Genomic DNA, 18765 nt, shown 5'->3' on the forward strand with positions numbered 1-18765 from the left:
CCGATCCATCGAGCACACGATCGAGAAACGTAAAAATGGCTGGAGAATTGTTAACCCCGTACGGCCGTGCGTGTTAGTTGTTGGCTTGCATCGCAGCCATAGGCCCGGTTCGCTGGGAGAAATTTAGAGAAATCTAGAGAAATTTATGAGAGCATGAACAATAACTTTTAGTGATTTCCGGCTGGTTTTTGCACCGCCGAACGGCGCCATAATATATAACAAGCCTCCACGGCACACACCCACAGGCCACAGGGTGCAAAACATAACTTGTTGGCTCAGCTCTCGCCGGCCCAACCAAAGAGGCGGAAAGGAGCCCCTGGCAGAAGTTGCTTTCCCTGCTCTCCGATGGCTGGAGGCGGGTTCGCCGCGGCGGAGGGCGGCCACGCGCGACACGACTACGGAGGAGGCGTGACGGTCTCCGTCGTGGTTACCTGCCTCATGGCCGCCTCCTGCGGCCTCATCTTCGGCTACGACATTGGCGTCTCAGGTGCGCTCTCTGCTGGCTCCTGATGGCTTGGTTTTCTGTTAGATGATACTCCATAAAGCAGCAGCATGCTTCAACATATGCGTCGAGCAAACGCACGTTTTTTTTCTCGGTTCGTTTGCTTCCTGATTGCATCTTGTGCCACTCCGGCAGCCAATCCCAGCCAGTAATAAACTAATAGTAAGACACGCGCGGTCTTTTGCTTGATCTCCTTGGACTCGTGGTTAATTGTTTCTTCGAGGGAACTGGAGGGGCCTAAGCCCCTACAGAAGATTTTATTAAAAGAGAGTCTGAGCAAATAACAAGCAAACAGAACAAACAAAGAAGACAGAGCAAATAACAAGTAAACTCGTGGTTAATTGTTGCACGACGACATGGTATATTTCCATGCATGTTACGGAATTGGACACCCCCCCCCCCCCCCCCCCCCCCCCTTTTTTTTGTATTGAGCTGCTAGACAGCTACACCATGTCGCTTGATTGATCATACAGATGTGTGTTAACATTAGTAGGAGTTGCAGAATATAGACTTTCTCCTTAAATTTACTGGTGGTTTAGACCATGTGTTTTATGTATTGAGCTCCGCAATTATATGCACGTTTACTATTGATTCCGCTAGCTCGACGGGGAAATCATGAAATTTGGATGTAAATTTTAAGATCTTTTTTCTTCTCTCAAATACGCAAGAGTGTTCCGTATCATTATATCAGAATAGGAGAATAGTATCAAAACACTTCGCAACTGGTATCCCAAGCAATGGAGAAAGGTTGGTACAGACTAAAGGTAGCTTTGACCTCCATGGTCTTTGAGATTCTCAGTAGTACAAAGTGATTAGTTTAAATATTATTTTTCACCTAAAGTTTAGAATTATTGGTCCCTTTACCACCAATCTTCGCAATGTTACATGCTTAAAGATAATTTATGCATATATATAAAAAACACACAGAGGTGTAGAGAGATAGAAAGGTATGGAATGGATGGAAAGCACATACAGAGTAACTTGTAACTTTATCATAATAGAGATGACAGAGTAGGTGTATTGTGTTAGAAATTGGTAAAAAAAAAGAGCGCAAAGATAAGTATTCCTAATTAGTTGTTGGTATTAGTATTAAAATAAACTTCTAAGTCTAGCCTGTTCGGTTGACTGGTTCGTATCGTTGCTGGTTCGTGAAGAAGTACTGCTGGCTGGTTTGTGTGAGAGAAAAATACTGTTCCGGCTGGAAATTTACGATCGTTTACGACAAGCCACAGCCAAACGAACATGTGTTGAGTAGAAGGGCACGGATTGATGGAGTAGTTTACATAAATGACAAAACTCTTGCTGGCTCTAGTCCTCTATTCTAGTGAAAAAAAGGGAGATGATTTCCATGCAGGACATAGAGAGGTGAAGCATGAGAATCCAGTCCGGACATGTGTTGAGTGGAAACATGAACTGTTATAGGGTTTGGATGAAACCTGTCCGGCCATCTAAGCTGACATCTGCTGGTCACTTTTACTGGGTATCCTGGGCTCCTTGGCACAATGCATGGTGTAGTTGGCCTCTCGTGTAGCGCAATTATCAGTGTAGCACAGGGCCAAAAGATGTCTTCCAATAGTGGTCGGTGCGTATACAGCAAGAACGGGGAACAAGCAGACAACCCTCACTATAAGACGCATAGTACTAGACATTCCTGTACAAGTAAACCACAACACAGCAAGGATGTATGGTGATCGAAAAGCAGTCAGCTGCTTGGGGAAAACGACAGGGTTTATCCGGTCAGTATTCCCCACTTACGAGGTGCGGAGGAATGTAACGCAAACGTAAAATGATAATAAGCTGCCGATGTTACTATACCGGCGGGATGTACGTTTGAACTAATTTCATTAACGTTTACGTTACTTTGGAACCAGCCAAAAAACACGTTAAATTTTGATTTTGGGTCTCTAAGTTCAACGGCTAACTAAGATATTGATAAACCTACATCATCTTGACTCAGGAGATGCGATTCGGTCTGGATATGCACATCTAAGAGCAACTCTATCCTTTCTAATTAATTTATAGAAATATTATCTTGTGCGTATTCTAGAGAGCCATCATCGTTTTCTATCTTTCGCTAGCGAAAAAATAGAACAACAGATGTCTATATTTAGAGATCCAATAAAAGATATTATTGGATGGTACAAAGATATAGAAAACAGTTTTTACTCAATAACTATATAAATGATGATTTAGAGAGTAAATCTTATAAAGACTCTTGATAGAATAGTCTGTTGTTACGTACACGTAAGCTCAGGGATGACTCGGTTTCACATACAACTATACAAGTCGAATTATATCAAACATCGCTGGACTTGCCAACGTGGAGCTCTGAAGTCCACTCTTGTGTCACGATGAACGTCTAAGAGTAGTGGTGCTTGAAGCAAGGGTGCAACTTGCAAGGGTGCTAAAATCATAACATATAGTAAGCCACTTAGGCTGTGTTTAGTTATAGGAATTTGAATTTTGGGGCTACTGTAGCACGTTCATTTTTATTTGGTAAATAGTGTTCAAACATGGACTAATTAGGCTCAAAACGTTCGTCTCGTAATTTCCCACCAAACTGTGCAATTAGTTTTTCTTTTCGTCTATATTTAATGCTCCATGCACGGGCCGCAAATATTCGATGTGACAGATACTGTAGCAAATTTTTGGAAGTTGGATTGGAACTAAAGAAGGGCTTAGAACTTCTGTAGTGTAGTGTGTCGCTACAGATAGTACATAGTACAAAAGAATATTTTATTATTCTAGCTTCACGCAACCCTCGGTTTTAGGCTTTAAAAAAAGAGTACCACCACAAAACATAATCTATTGAGGCCAAACATAGCTTAAAACAATAACATCATAACTCACTATAATAGTAAACGGTGCGTAGCTCAACTGGACAGATTCTGTGTTACAATGGCCCCGTTCGCTGGTCTGAAGCTTAGCTGAAAAATACTATTCCAGCTGAATTGTTGTGAGAGAGAAACACTGTTGGCTGGTTTGATGAACAGTGCAATGGGAGGGGAACCAGCCGGCTGAACTTTTCAGTTCAGACCAGCGAACCAGGTCAATATGTCTACCCGAGAATTATTCGATTTGATGTGGATGCTCGTATTTTTTCTGAATTTATCCTAGAATTTAACAACACTATTTTTAGTTGTTGGTGACATGCCCTTTGACAGCGAGACATGTAGTGACTTCGTCAACTTTAAAATATGTTGGTCTAGTATTTCAGAGCTGCCTATTGAGATAATAAGTATGCATACTCTAATAGAAATAAGTGTGCATGGATATATGTAAGCGTTTATATCGTGTTTCATAAAAAAATCTGATTAATAAACATCCGCGCATACTTGGCAAGATCTTCAAGGCTGTCATGTTCAATAATAATACATGTCCATTTCATGGTTGTCATCTTCATGTACTTTCTCCGTTCTAAAGCGTAAGTCATTCTAACTTTTCTAGATATAGAGCATGTTCGCTGATTGGTTTCTGGGCTGATAAGCCCGACTTGTGCTGGTTTGTAGTGAGAGGAAAACACTGTTGGCTGGCTGATAAGGCCTGACTGAAATCAACAAACGAACACCCTGATAATAGATACATAGCTTTTGATGCACATCTACATATACATTATGTCTATATGTAATAAAAACTATACATCTAGAAAAGTCAAAACGACTTAAAAATGGGTAATTCTTGTTGCGTCTATAACATGCATGTAGCCAATTCCAAGATAAATGTGCCATATGCAGGGACGGGTGTAAGCCATCAGGGGGCTCGAGCCCTACCGTTCGGCAACCCATGGAGTCACTCCCCCTCTAAATTTTTGCGATGTGCTTGCCACTGGCAACTTGTGTTGAAGGATGATGTAAACCAAAGCCTATCAGTATCAATTCTCCAAACAAACATTACATGGTGGTATCAATCAAATAACAAAGTAGTCTTCTCGTCTCATAAAAAGTGTCATTCTTATTTTTTGAGAGTAAAATATTTTTAACTTTAACTAAGTATATATAAAAAATTATTTATGACGCATAATGAATATTATTAGATTAATCATTGAATATATTTTTATAATAAAATTATTTAGAGATACAAATATTGCTAATATTTTTTTTTATAAATCTAGTTAAATTTAAAAAAGTTTAACTTGCATAGAACCCTAATCGTTATTTTTTTGGGGGGACGGAGTAGTTACTATGTTGCTAAAAACAACGACGACTAATGCACTGGGAGTTGTGTTTCATCAAGTTCTTTTTTGTTAAAATCACATCCTTACATTGAAACCATAGGAAAATGTTAATCATAAATGTACCTTACATTTCCACAGAATATTTCTTCTAGTTCGGACATGTTGGTGAAGTACTCAAATCCCTCCGCTGGAAAATAAATCAATTTATAAAATTACCCTAAATCAAACTATTTTAAGTTTGACCATTTTTATAGGAAAAGGCAATAACATTTATGGCACAAAATAAATACATAAAATATATTTCAGGATATATCTAGTGATACTAATTTATTGTCATATAAATATTGGTGCTCTTTTCTACAAATTTTATCAAACTTAAAACACTTTGACTTGGAATCACTATAGAAACTTATTTAATTTGAGATGGAGGGAGTATTTGTTTGGTCATCATCTAAGGAATCACCCTGATCATTCACTTGCACAAAATTAAATCTACTTTTTTGGGGTTTTTAATAAAGAATAATGCTATTTTAATTATAGCTACCAAAACATTCCTTTGGTCAACAAATCTCCTGCTACTGCTTAGTTAAAACACATGGCATGGAACACTATTCATAAATCATAACTTCTTCAACTGTCACATGTGATTTTCGCAGGGTATAAAATAAGGGTGAGCATTAATGTTCTTTTAGGGTTGCATATCCAATCCACACACCATATGTCGGTACAGAAAGTGACCAACTAGTGAATATTTATAGTTTTGCTGTACGTTGTGATCGGAGGTGACCTAGCACTCAATGACACAGAATTTATACTGGTTCAGGCAACGTGCCCTACGTCCAGTCGGGGTCGATCGGTGACTTTATTCCTGAGTCCAGGTGCTCGAAGTCTACAGTGGGGTTACAAACGAGAGGGAGAAAGATGAGGTGTACAAGAGGTCTGGTCGGAAGGGCCAAGAGTGACAGGAAGTTTGTTATGAGCTAAGTGTTCAAGCGTGTGCTTGAGGTCTGAACCTGACGGTTCTGTGGTTGTGAGCTATTGGACTAATGAATCTCAAGGAACTGAGCTTGGATCGGTTCAGTCTATCCCTTGTTGGAGGGAGCGCACCCCCTTTTATAGATGAAGAGGACGGCTTTACAAGTGAGAGGGTGAGGGTACGTATGTTGCCGAGCCTTGTTGCCCACGCCTACCGAGCCTTGTTGCCCACACCGGCGGGTACAAGATAGTGGTAGGCGCCTATAATACTATTTCTATCACTGTAGAATATCAGATGCACATGGGAGGTCGTGATGAGTACAGGCCCGATCTTCCGAGAGGTAGCCGGTAAGTTCGATTTGTGGAGATCTCGACGTTGGCGATCCGGCTTCAAATCAGACACGATTCGAACCCTGCAACCGTTACACCACTGCTCCATTGGTTATCAACCAAGCACAACTTGATTGACCTCGCCAAGAAGGCTTTTCCTGCAAGCGAATCGAAGAGCACAAGCAAGAAGGTAAAACACGCAATCTGAAATTGCAAATATGAATGACGCGAATATGAATAGAGGGTTCAAGAACTCGGTTCCAAAGGACTAATCGACACAGTGGAGGAGATCAAGAACGGGGGCCCTGGATCACTGTAAAAGGATTTGTCACCACAGTTACAATGAACAATTCAGTTTCTCGAGGGAAAACTAAACTCTAAACAAAACCCAATTGTGTAGCAGCGGCGGCGGCTATGTTTATAGTCTAAGACTCGACCTAGGGTTGGGGACGGCCAGGGGTTGGGCGCCCACAACTTGGGCTTAAGGCCCGACACGATACATGGCCAAGTTGGCCCAAATAGGTGACGCAGCACCTTGCCGTGGTCACACAGAATGATCCACGGACCTTCTGGAGCTGGGACCAGATCCAAAACGACGGCATCGTCGTCCCCTTTCCAACGCATCCAGACATAAAAGGTTGACAAAACATAGTATAACATGGTGCATCAGGATTATCACATAACTCAGCAGTAGCAGGAGTTGTAGCAAGAAAAGCACCTCCTTTTAACTTAATCTCATTATTTTTAGCAATGTCTGTTGGAGGTTTATTTTTGATCTCATTAGCATGTTTAATAATATCCGTAGGAGACAAAGGCAGCAATGTAATTTTCTTGTCCTTATGTATGATAGTGTATGTATTAGTTTTACCATGGTGTAAGGCATCATTATCAAATTCCCATGGGCGACCTAACAAAATGGAACAAGCTTGCATAGGGACAACATCAAAATCAGCAGTATCATGATAAGAGCCTGTGAAAAAGCTAATGCGTGCTGATTTAGTTACCTTAGTCTTACCACTATTATTGAACCATTGAAGTTTATATGGATACGAATGTTGTCGTGTGGTCAAGCCAAGCTTGTCAACCAAATCTGAACTCACCAAGTTGTTGCAACTCCCGCTATCAATGATAGTGAGAACACGACAACCCTGCACAATGAGATACATGTGGAACAAATTGTGGCATTGGATCTTCATCTCTTCTTCATGACCCACACGTGTACTCAACACACGCTGCACAAGAAGGCTAGGGTAGTCCGTGGCAGCAGCCACAGAGTCAATTGTGATGGCCTCCTTGTCATGATCGCCCTCGATGGGATCTGCATCAATGTTAGCAGCAAGGGCTAAATCATCTTCAACATCACTAGCACTTACATATCCATCCTCGGTAGCAATGAAAGCGCGACGACTGGGGCATTCCTTCATGACATGTCCCATACCTTTGCATCGGTGGCAAATGATTTTAGAGCTGGACGAGGAGGAGCTAGTAGAAGCACCCGGAGTGCCACCTTTCTTCAGCTGTGGAAACTGCACATTAGACAATTTACTTACCCCGGAAGAAAATGGAGGTGTAGATGGCTGTGGTGCAACAGGAAGCTTGGGCGTCTCCGGCTCGGAACGCTGCTGAAAATTCCTCCCATTGTTAGACCTGAAAGGCTGGTGTTGTTTGCGTCCCTGTACTTCTCGTTCGGCCTTAATAGCAAGATGATACAATTGGGAAAAATTGCGCCATTCTTTATAATCAAGTATGTTCTGTATATCATGGTTTAAACCACCAAAAAATCTAGCACTAGCATCATCATCATCTTCATTTATAGCACAACGTGCTAAACCAATAATCAATTCTTGATAGTATGCTTCTACTCCTTTATCACCTTGTTTTAAAGTTTGTAGTTTCAAACGTAAATCACGTTGGTAATAAGGAGGAACAAAACGAGATTTCATACGTTGCTTTAAAACATTCCAAGTTTGAGGCACAGCAGCAGCATTATTAGCATTGCAAAGATCACTCCACCAGAACAAAGCAAAATTAGTAAACTCACTAGTAGCAAGTCTAACTCTATGCTCAGCAGGAACATTATGAGAATCAAATTTTTGTTGAACAGCAAGCTCCCAATCTAAATATGCCTCTGGATCAACATTACCAGCAAAAGGTGGTAGACTAAATTTAATTTTAGCAAAAGGATCATTATTACCATGATTATTACCTGCCATACCGCGACGATTGAAGTTGAGGCGGCGACGGGCACCACCGTCAGCATACGCATCTTCATCACCAGCATCTTCATCATCAGCACGATAAGGTGGAGGGCGTTGCTCAAGCTGTTCAATGCGGGTGACCAGATTGTTCACGTTGCGCGTCAGCTCGGTCATAAGATTGCGTTGTTCAGTCATGAACGTTGCAAGCTCGCCCTTGGACATGCACTCATTGAAGTCCGTCGGAGTTCCTGCCATGGTTAGAAGATAGAAAAAGACAACACCAAAGTATTATCCCTATCAACTAAAAGGAAACAAGTGGTGGTGGTGAAAGTGGAATACAAAATCACAAGCGGCTTACCACCGTCTTACCTGTATTCTTACCAACGCCAAACAGGAGCAAAACCAAAGTGGCGAAGCAATCTGTTGTTGAGCGTGGGTAACAGTTGCAAGATGAACCTGTGCTGACAGAAGAATATGTGGAGCTATGGGTAGGCACACAATATGACAGCAAGGATTAGCAATTAACGAGTGTAGAGTAGCGATTGTTCAATCTGGATCCAAAGGACAAATCACAGTTGCTGGCTAAGACGTGTCGAGACGTAGCGCAACAAGGTGAAAACAAAGGACGATCGAAAGAACTCACAGAACAAGCAAATAGCCCGGATTTCTCCTTTTTCCTGAATTTTTCCCGGATTTTCCCAAAAGGCACTAGTAGGAAACAAACTTTTTTTTTTACTATTTTTTTTATACTTTTCTCTGAACAAGGATCACAAAAGATGCAACCACAAAAATGGGCACCTACAACTGAGGTGGGATGTGGTCTACAGAAATTCAGCACGTTCTCTGAAAAGCGTGCAAAAACTTTGACAATTTTTTTTCTTTATTTTCCCGAATTTTTTTGGCAATTCTGATGAAACCAAACAGGGCGAAGCCGAGTTTGGGTCGGGTCCAAATGGTGTCAAGAAGCTGCACAAAATTTCAGATTTTTCTGATAAACGAGCGAAAAGTTATGCCTGTTTTACCGAAGGTATCTCAAGGTATGTTTTCCGGGAGGCACAACACGGCGGCGGCAGTTAGGGCAAAGCGTCCCTAAACTCTAACACCGATCACAGCAGTAGGTATTCGCCTGATGATGTAAGGAGGGCTGCGATGCAGGCAAAATAAGAGCGGCTGGCAACCTATCTAGGGTTTGCGCGGCGGCGAGAAGTTACACAAGGCGGCTAGCGGGGCAAGTCGAGTAATGTGGTGGCTTCGACTTGTTGTTTGGGAACGGTGGATGGGATAGCGGCGGAAAACAAAATCACAGCAACGAGCGATTGAACTACGACCACGAACACAATCCTAAACCAGCAACAAGACTCGACCACGGACACAAACTCAACAACACGAATCTGAAACGAAATTGCAAAGGCACAAAGGGCGATAGGACAGCGGAAATTGAAATATTTTTGGGCTTTTTGTGGACTCTAGGTAATGAACAAATACGAATCTAAGGCAAACGAGATTATACCTCGCGGTAAACCTGAAATATCTGATACCAATTGATGAGTACAGGCCCGATCTTCCGAGAGGTAGCCGGTAAGTTCGATTTGTGGAGATCTCGACGTTGGCGATCCGGCTTCAAATCAGACACGATTCGAACCCTGCAACCGTTACACCACTGCTCCGTTGGTTATCAACCAAGCACAACTTGATTGACCTCACCAAGAAGGCTTTTCCTGCAAGCGAATCGAAGAGCACAAGCAAGAAGGTAAAACACGCAATATGAAATTGCAAATATGAATGACGCGAATATGAATAGAGGGTTCAAGAACTCGGTTCCAAAGGACTAATCGACACAGTGGAGGAGATCAAGAACGGGGGCCCTGGATCACTGTAAAAGGATTTGTCACCACAGTTACAATGAACGATTCAGTTTCTCGAGGGAAAACTAAACTCTAAACAAAACCCAATTGTGTAGCAGCGGCGGCGGCTATGTTTATAGTCTAAGACTCGACCTAGGGTTGGGGACGGCCAGGGGTTGGGCGCCCACAACTTGGGCTTAAGGCCCGACACGATACATGGCCAAGTTGGCCCAAATAGGTGACGCAGCACCTTGCCGTGGTCACACAGAATGATCCACGGACCTTCTAGAGCTGGGACCAGATCCAAAACGACGGCATCGTCGTCCCCTTTCCAACGCATCCAAGAACGGCCCGTTTCGATGTCGTATGAGGAAGTTATGACCGAAACAGTAACGACATGTCTGCTGAATCCGAGGACGACGTGGCCGCTGAGATGGAAACGAATTGCAACTTGGGGAAGACCATGGCGTCGGTGTGTCCAGCGTGGCGATGTCCTCATCAGGTCGTGCTGCCTTTTTCAGAGACTATGGATGTCGGTACCTGCAAATACTGTTTGATGCCTAAAGACATGTGAGGAGTCTCGCTATGTTCACCCGGTACGGTAAATCCTGGTGCCCATACCGCTATCGATGTTCAGAGACACGCGGGGGGCCTTACCGTATGGGAGTTTTAGCGGCCCCTACAATACTATAGAGAGAGATGTCGGCGCCTACAATACTGTTTGTGTCAGGCTGGCTGCAGAGTACTGTTCCGTGCAGGGTATGGTCCATAGTACAGTGGTTTTGACTTGTGAGCCTTGCCTTTCTCCGCACGTCTTCTGGTTTCTACCGAACGGGCGTCCCCGATCGGATGGCTCTAGTCGGCTCTGAGTGCGCCGGTCGGAGAAGAGAGGTGAGCAGAGTTCTTACGAGCCCTAGTCGGAGGGATGCGGGGTTGGAGTCATAAGTAGGGCTCGGGGCAGGCCTTCTGACCGGAGAGGTCGTCCGGAGACGGCTGGAGCCTGAATCAAGCGCTCCAGTCGGATAGGTGGGCCAAAGTTGTTGATGAGTGGGCGTTGCTCTTCTTGGGCCTAGCCTTTCGGTCGGTTGTTGGACCGCCCCTTTGCCTTGTTGTTTTTAGACTCTTGGGCCGAGCCTTGGTGTAGAAGCCGGTCCCCGAGGGCCCCCAGGTTTATGAACCCGATAGGAGCCCCCGAGCCCCCGGGCGATTCGGGTAGAATCGTCCGGGGGATTTTTGTCTTGTCGACAGGTGCGCGAGCGCACCTGCAGGTGTAGCCCCCGAGCCCTTGGGTGGTTCGGGTAGAACCATCTGGGGGTGTTGTTTTAGCGGGCGTGTATGCGTGTTTTTAGTCTGAGACAGAATTTTGTCAACCAAGGTGTCGTTGTGCAGTCGAGGCGTTTTTAGGCACGAAGATTGGATTGAAACATAACTTACTGATCCTGGCGTCGATGTGCGCCATGGATTGGGCGAGGAAGTTAGTTTGGACGCGAGAGAGCTCACTGGTCCTGGTGTCGGTGCGCATAGTGGGATCAGACAGGTCGGAGTCATGGATCCTTGGCCTTAGCGTAGCCTGGGCAGCCGAGGTAGTTAGTTCAGTTAGTTTTCATGCTAGTTTGGAGTCGTAGTCCCTAGATTTTTGGAGCGCAGTCGGAAGTGAAGCCGTTACGTGAATTCAGAGTCGTGGTCCCAAACCGTAGCCAGATGTCGTAGATCCTATCGACATGAGTTTGGGGTCACGGTCCTAGGGTTTTTTGGAGTGTAGACGAAAGTGAAGCCGTTATGCGAGTTCGGAGTCGCGGTCCCAAGCCGTAGCCGGATGTCGTAGATCCTATCGACGTGAGTTTGGGGTCGCGGTCCCTAGATTTTTTGGAGTGTAGAAGAAAGTGAAGCCATTACGTGAGTTTGGAGTCACGGTCCCAAGCCGTAGCCAGATGTCGTAGATCCTGTCGATGCGAGTTTGGGGTCGCGGTCCCTGGATTTTTTGGAGTGTAGACGAAAGTGAAGCCGTTATGCGAGTTCAGAGTCATGGTCCCAAGCTGTAGCCAGATGTCATAGATCCTGTCGACGCGAGTTCAGGGTCATGGTCCCTAGATTTTTTGGAGTGTAGACAAAGCATAGTTAGTTAGTTAAAGATCGGACAAGGCAGTGCTCACGGATCCTGGCGTCGGTGCGCGCCGTGAGACCAGGCGAGTCGTAGTCGTGGATCTGGCGAGTTCAAGGTCGCCTCCTTGGCGTTTGTCTTGAGCCCCTAAGCCCTATCGGGCCTTCGTGGGGGTCGATGTGAGTTGTGTGCATTACCCCATCCGGTTCCTCACAAACCGGAGGGGCTGAGTTTCATCGCTTGTCCCGATCGCTTGGGCTCAAAGACTAGCTCGGTGAGTTCGCTAACGAGTGTGATCGAGCAGAATCCAGGTCTGTTGTTCATGACGGGGTCAGCATAGCCCTCTTGTGATATTCGACTACTCCTTTACCTACAACCCGGCAGATGCCTAGGTCATTTCGGAGACCGACCCGAGTGGCCTAATGGCCTCTCCTCGATAGAGATTCTGTGGGCCTAGCGAGAGGTTCAGGATCGAACGAGAAGGTTGAGATGACCCGGTCTACCGGACCAGGCTAGGGCCGCACGGTGCTCATCTATGGTTTTATCCCCTGGCTCTGTTGGTTGCTCTTGTCGAATGAGGCAACTGCCGCTTCATGACGCAACACGGAGCATTCTGAAGCATTTCGTTGCACGTGCGATGCCTAGTTCCCGAGCCCCTGGGCAATTCAGGGCCCGAATCGTCCAGGAGGCGCAGGCGTATGGAATGAATGCGCGTATGGATGTATGAAATGAATGCGCGTATGCATGCCTCTCGATAGCGGATCTTGTGCTAGCGCTTAGACCAGACGATGTCAGATCCACCGAAGATCATGATGCACTCGTCGAGCTTGGGGAAGCCATCTCTGTCCTTGCATACCACACCCCCCTTCTTGGCTGCCGCCTCTTTGCCATCTCCCTCCTTTGGCCCACCAGCCTATCGGAGGAAGCGTTTGAGGAGCTTGCATTTCTTGTAGAGGTGCTTGATGGGGTAGGCATGGTTGGTGCATAGACCATCCATGAGTTTTTTGAAGTGGTCAGGTAGTCCCTGTTGGGGCTGCTTGGCCGTGCGATCGGTCGCGGCAACCAGCACAGAGCTGTCTAATCGGCGTTGATCTTTTTTGTTTTTTTGCCCCTCTGCGTGGAGGGGCCTTCGTCCAGGTCTGTGCGCTTGGCTTTGGCCTCATGCCAGCCTCTACCGAAGACCGCTCCGACCTCCTCCTCACCAGAAGCATGGTTGGTGGTGACATCGAGTAGGTCGCGGGTGGTACGAGGTTTCAAGCAACCAAGCTTGTGGATCTGGGACTTGCAGGTCGTCCCGGAGAGGAACACGCTGATGATGTCTGCATCGATGACATCGAGCAAGGAGTTGCATTGCTGGGAGAACCTACAGATGTAATCCCATAGGGACTCGTTGGGCTCCTGTTGACAGCTCTTGAGGTCTCAGGAGTTTCCCGGGTGGACGTACGTCCCCTAGAAATTCCTAATAAAGACCCTCTTGAGGTCCGCCCAGTTGCGGATGCTGTCGTGCGGAAGGAATTCAAGCCATGCCCGAACATATCCCCCCACACAAATGGGAAGGTATTGAATGATGAAATAGTCATCATTCACTCCTCCGGCTCGACAGGTGAGCCGGAAGTCTTCGAGCCAAATGCCTGGGTTGGTCTCCCTAGTGTATTTGGTGATGTTGGTGGGCGGCCGAAAACGCTGTGGGAACGATGCTCTTCGGATACGCCGGCTAAAGGCCCGTGGCCTCGGGCCCTCAGGGCTAGGGCTACGGCCGTCTAGCTGGCGACTGCGCCTAGGGCGTGTTTCACCAGTTCCCTCAATGGTTTGGCCAGGGTCCGTGTCGCCTGCTGCCGTACGGTGGACATTGTTATCGCGTCGAGCCCGACGTCGGTTGTCGATGATGCTGCGAGCATCCTGGTGTGGATCAGGCCGCTCGTGTACCGGTAGTTGGTGTGGAGCAGGCGCCAGGTTGGACCATGGCACGACTGCCGCACCCTGAGCCAGGGCTGACGGTTGTGGTGGCGAGCGAATGGAGCGATCCGTTTGGTGCGTCCTTGTCCCCCCGGTGGGGAGAGAGGGTGCGGGTCAGAGTCGCGATGCGGAGCTTTCCGCCTGTTGGACGGTGGCGGCTTCTACTAGAACCCGAAGGTTCCGGTAGACTGCCCGCTCCTATGGGTCGGCGGGCTTAGGAACGCCACGCAGAAGCATTGCCGCAGCGCGCGATGTTCTGGCTAGCCTGGGCGAATCGAGGGAGATCGTTCCCCTCATTCATGATGTTCTGGCTAGCCTGGCTAGCCCTGGCGAATCGAGGACCTGACGGGCGCGACCCCGGGTGCCGCTCGCCGGGCCATGCGCATGGGGCGCAACGTGCTATACTGATGGCGCCGGCGTAGGCGGCGGCTGGTTCTGCTGTCGTTGTCGTAATTCCTCGGCGTGTGCTTGCACAAACGCGAGGGCCCCCGCACGTGGGTCCAGAGGAGTGTGAGTTTGCGTAGACTCCGCAACCACCGGTGGCTGTCTCGGAGCGTCCGCCATAGCGCACTCCCAGGACGGACGGTGGCCGGGCGCCACATCATCGATGCTGGAACCGTCGCTCTCGCCCTCACCATCCGAGAGTTTGTGGGAAATGGTAGGAACGCAGCGTGCCAGTCCCACGAACTCGGACATGAGGGGGGATGGTACCAGCATCCTTCGGAGCCCCCGAGCGTATGTGTCCGCGGAGAACGCGAGGCCGTAGGGGAACCGATTGTACGGTGTTTGTGGCGTGGGCGGTACATTCCCTCCGGGTGATTGGTGGGAGATAGTAAGTAAAGAGCGAATAGTAGTACGCATATTACTTACAGTGGGGTTTGAGCAGAGAGTTTGCTCAGAATGAAGCGCAGATGCCGCGCCGTCGAAGTCGCGCGTCCCAGAGTCGATGGAGGACGTCTCTCCGACAGGTGTCGGGTCGCGAGTCTCCTCGTGGAGGTGGAGTACGCCGAGTCGGTTGGCGACGAATTCTAGGCTTCCGAAGAGGAAGGTCTGGGATGGCTTGAAGATGGGTGGAACCCGCATCCTAGCGGGTGAGAGTGCGGGAAACTCCAGCAAGCCGAAGCGAATCGTATCGTTCGGGCCCGTCACGGCGAGGGTGGCGGAAATGTGGGCCATCCGATGACCAAAAAGTGTTGAACGTACAACGTCTTCCCCACGAACAGCGCCAACTGTCGGTACAGAAAGTGACCAACTAGTGAATATTTGTAGTTTTGCTGCACATTGTGGTCGGAGCTGGCCTAGAACTCAATGACATAAGATTTATACTGGTTCAGGCAACGTGCCCTACGTCCAGTCGGGGTCGGTCGGTGACTTTATTCCTAAGCCCAGATGCTCGAAGTTTGCAGTGGGGTTACAAACGAGAGGGAGAAAGATGGGGTGTACAAGAGGTCCAGTCAGCTTCGGTCGGAAGGGCCGAGAGTGACAGAAACTTTGCTATGAGCTAAGTGTTCAAGCGTGTGCTTGAGGTCTGAACCTGGCGGTTCTGTGGTTGTGAGCTATAAGACTAATGAATCTCAAGGAACTGAGCTTGGATCGGTTCGGTCTGTCCCTTGTTGGAGGAAGCGCACCCCCTTTTATAGATGAAGGGGACAGCTTTACAAGTGAGAGGGTAAGGGTACGTATGCTGCCGAGCCTTGTTGCCCACGCCTACCGAGCCTTGTTGCCCACACCGGCGGGTACAAGATAGTGGTAGGCGCCTACAACACTGTTGCTGTCACTGTAGAATGTCAGATGCACATGGGAGGTCGTGCTGCCTTTTTCAGAGACGGTGGACGTTGGTACCTGTAAATACTGTTTGATGTCTAGAGGCATGTGAGGAGTCTCGCTATGTTCACCCGGTACGGTAAATCCTGGTGCCCATACTGCTATCGATGTTCAGAGACACGCGGGGGGCCTTACCGTATGGGAGTTTTAGCGGCCCCTACAATACAGTAGAGGGAGATGTCGACGCCTACAACACTGTTTATGTCAGGGTGGCTGCAGAGTACTGTTCCGTGTAGGGTATGGTCCTTGATACAGTGGTTTTGACTTGTGAGTCTTGCCTTGCCTTTCTCCGCATGTCATCTGGTTCCAACCGAACTGGCGTCCCCGGTCGGATGGCTCCAGTCGGCTTTGAGTGCGCCGGTCGGAGAAGAGCGGTGAGCAAGGTTCTTACGAGCCCCGGTCGAAGGGACGCAGAGTCGGAGTCGGAAGTAGGGCTCGGGACAGGCATTCCGATCGGAGAGGCCGTCCGGAGACGGCTGGAGCCTGAATCGGGCGCTCCGGTCGGACAGGTGGACTGAAGTTGCTGATGAGCGGGCGTTGCTCTTCTTGGGCCTGGCCTTCCAGTCGGTTGCTGGACCGCCCCTTTGCCCTGTTGTTTTTAGACTCTTGGACCGAGCCTTGGCGCAGAAATCGGTCCTCGAGGGACCCTGAATTTATGAACCCGACACCATCCTAGCTAGAGCCAATTTGAGATCCATTATTTTACGTACGCACAGTGTGATGAACGAATGCAAAAGGAAATGTGATGATATATCTTTATATACTCAGGCGGTGTGACGCAAATGGACTCGTTCCTGAAGAAGTTCTTCCCTGAAGTGCTTCGGGGGATGAGGAGCGCAAAGCGTGACGCCTATTGCAAATACGACAACCAGCTGCTGACGGCATTCACGTCGTCGATGTACATTGCCGGCATGCTGGCGTCGTTGGTGGCGAGCAGCGTGACGAGGAGGGTGGGCCGCAAGGCCGTCATGCTGAAAGGCGGCGTCATGTTCCTCGTCGGCTCCCTCATCAACGCCGGGGCCGTCAATACTTCAATGCTCATCATTGGCCGGATCCTACTCGGCTTCGGTGTTGGGTTCACCGCGCAGGTCTGATACTGCTAGTTCCTTGACATCACAAAAAGAAAAAATGAAAATGAAAAAAAAGAAAAGAAAAGGTAAAAACAAAATCCTTGCTGCAAACATGAGTACGAGTTCTGCCATGCATCATTCAGGCGGCTCCGCTGTATCTCGCCGAGACATCACCCACGAGATGGCGCGGCGGCTTCACCACGGCCTACCATTTCTTCCTCGTCGCCGGCACGCTTGTCGCCAACGTCGCCAACTACTTCACCAACCGGATTCCCGGCTGGGGCTGGCGCGTCTCCCTCGGCCTCGCGGCCGTGCCAGCCACCGTCATCGTCACGGGCGCCCTCTTCGTCTCAGACACGCCCAGCAGCCTCGTGCTGCGCGGCGAACCAGACAGTGCCCGCGCGTCGCTCCAGCGCATCCGCGGCGCGGACGCCGACGTGGAGGCCGAGTTCAAGGACATCGTCCGCGCCGTGGAGGAGGCGCGCCGGAACGAGGAGGGCGCGTTCACGAGGCTGCTGCGCGGCAAGGGGTACCGGCACTACCTGGTGATGATGGTGGCCATTCCCGCCTTCTTCGACCTCACCGGCATGGTCGTCATCTCCGTCTTCTCGCCGGTGCTGTTCCGGACGGTCGGGTTCGACAGCCAGAAGGCCATCTTCGGCGCCGTCATAATCAGCCTCGTCAGCCTCTGCGGCGTCGTGCTGTCCACTCTCGCCGTCGACCGCTGCGGCCGGAGGTTCCTGTTCCTCGCCGGCGGCACCGCCATGTTGCTTTTCCAGGTATGTAAGTTGTTCATGCCAGTATGCCACTCCTCGTCGTCATGTGCTTGCGTTCTCTAACATGGACCGTGCTGCCATGGGATGATCGACCAAGGTGGCCGTGTCATGGGTACTGGCGGACCACCTCGGGAAGCACCAGGCGGTGACGATGCCCAAGAACTACGCGGTGGCCGTCGTGGTGCTCGTGTGCCTGTACACATTCAGCTTCAGCGTGTCGTGGGGGCCGCTGAAATGGGTGGTGCCGAGCGAGATCTACCCCGTGGAGATCAGGTCCGCGGGGCAGGCCATCACCCTGTCAGTCGCGCTTACCCTCTCCTTCACGCAGACGCAGGTGTTCATCTCCATGCTCTGCGCCATGAAGTACGCCATATTTCTCTTCTACTCCGGATGGGTGCTGGCCATGACGGTTTTCATCGCGGCGTTCTTGCCGGAGACGAAAGGCGTGCCGCTGGAGACCATGCGGTCGGTGTGGGCAAGGCATTGGTTCTGGAGAAAGTTCGTCGTCTAGCTAGCTTGGACGCCTGGCAGGAGGTTCAGGTGAACCGTACACACTCCGTCCAGAAAAAAAAAACGCAATTCACGTCTATGTTTAAAAACTAGAATTACGTTTTTTTTTCGGAAGGAGGGAGTACGTAACCAGAATCGATCATATCACCAGGCAGTGAAGAAGTCGAATTATTACTGATATCATGGTATGCAATATGTCTACTGTGCTTGTGAGCTGTGACAGACTATGTACAATGTACATGTTGTCTGGGAGCTAGTAAAAGATCAATGGAGTTTGTGCGCCTGCATAAATCGACGGGGTGAATCAGTGTGGGTTTCATCGGATCTGAACGATCGAGAAAGGCGATCGGGGACTCGTGCGAGCGGTTAGCGAGGGCAAGAAAGGTGAAAAAATATTTTTTCAGTCAGTTTTAGCCAAATTTCAGGCCAGCGAACGGAGCCTAACTTTGTGGGCTTTTATTTTTATTTTGATGATGTGGGACCCATCTTGTGGCTACTATAGACC

The 18765-nt window shown here is 48.5% G+C and overlaps 1 protein-coding gene across 1 annotated transcript; it reads left to right on the plus strand.

The window, feature by feature from the left end:
* Positions 1-268: 268 nt before the first annotated feature.
* Positions 269-18551, plus strand: LOC136493409 (sugar transport protein MST1-like). The gene is made up of 4 exons (XM_066489492.1): positions 269-487; positions 16673-16992; positions 17118-17753; positions 17848-18551. Exons 1-4 carry the CDS (start codon positions 346-348, stop codon positions 18259-18261), a joined length of 1512 nt encoding a protein of 503 aa, XP_066345589.1. The 5' UTR covers positions 269-345; the 3' UTR covers positions 18262-18551.
* Positions 18552-18765: the final 214 nt, after the last annotated feature.

The sequence above is a fragment of the Miscanthus floridulus genome, chromosome 11, assembly GCF_019320115.1.
Source record: "Miscanthus floridulus cultivar M001 chromosome 11, ASM1932011v1, whole genome shotgun sequence".
Lineage (NCBI taxonomy): Eukaryota > Viridiplantae > Streptophyta > Magnoliopsida > Poales > Poaceae > Miscanthus > Miscanthus floridulus.

What these genes read in the sequence shown, in the direction of transcription:
- LOC136493409 (XM_066489492.1), top strand. Translation starts at nt 346, where the DNA reads ATGGCTGGAGGCGGGTTCGCCGCGGCGGAGGGCGGCCACGCGCGACAC. An exon ending in CTACGACATTGGCGTCTCAG is followed by an intron (nt 488 to 16,672) that starts GTGCGCTCTCTG and finishes TTATATACTCAG; the next exon opens with GCGGTGTGACGCAAATGGAC. An exon ending in GTGTTGGGTTCACCGCGCAG is followed by an intron (nt 16,993 to 17,117) that starts GTCTGATACTGC and finishes TGCATCATTCAG; the next exon opens with GCGGCTCCGCTGTATCTCGC.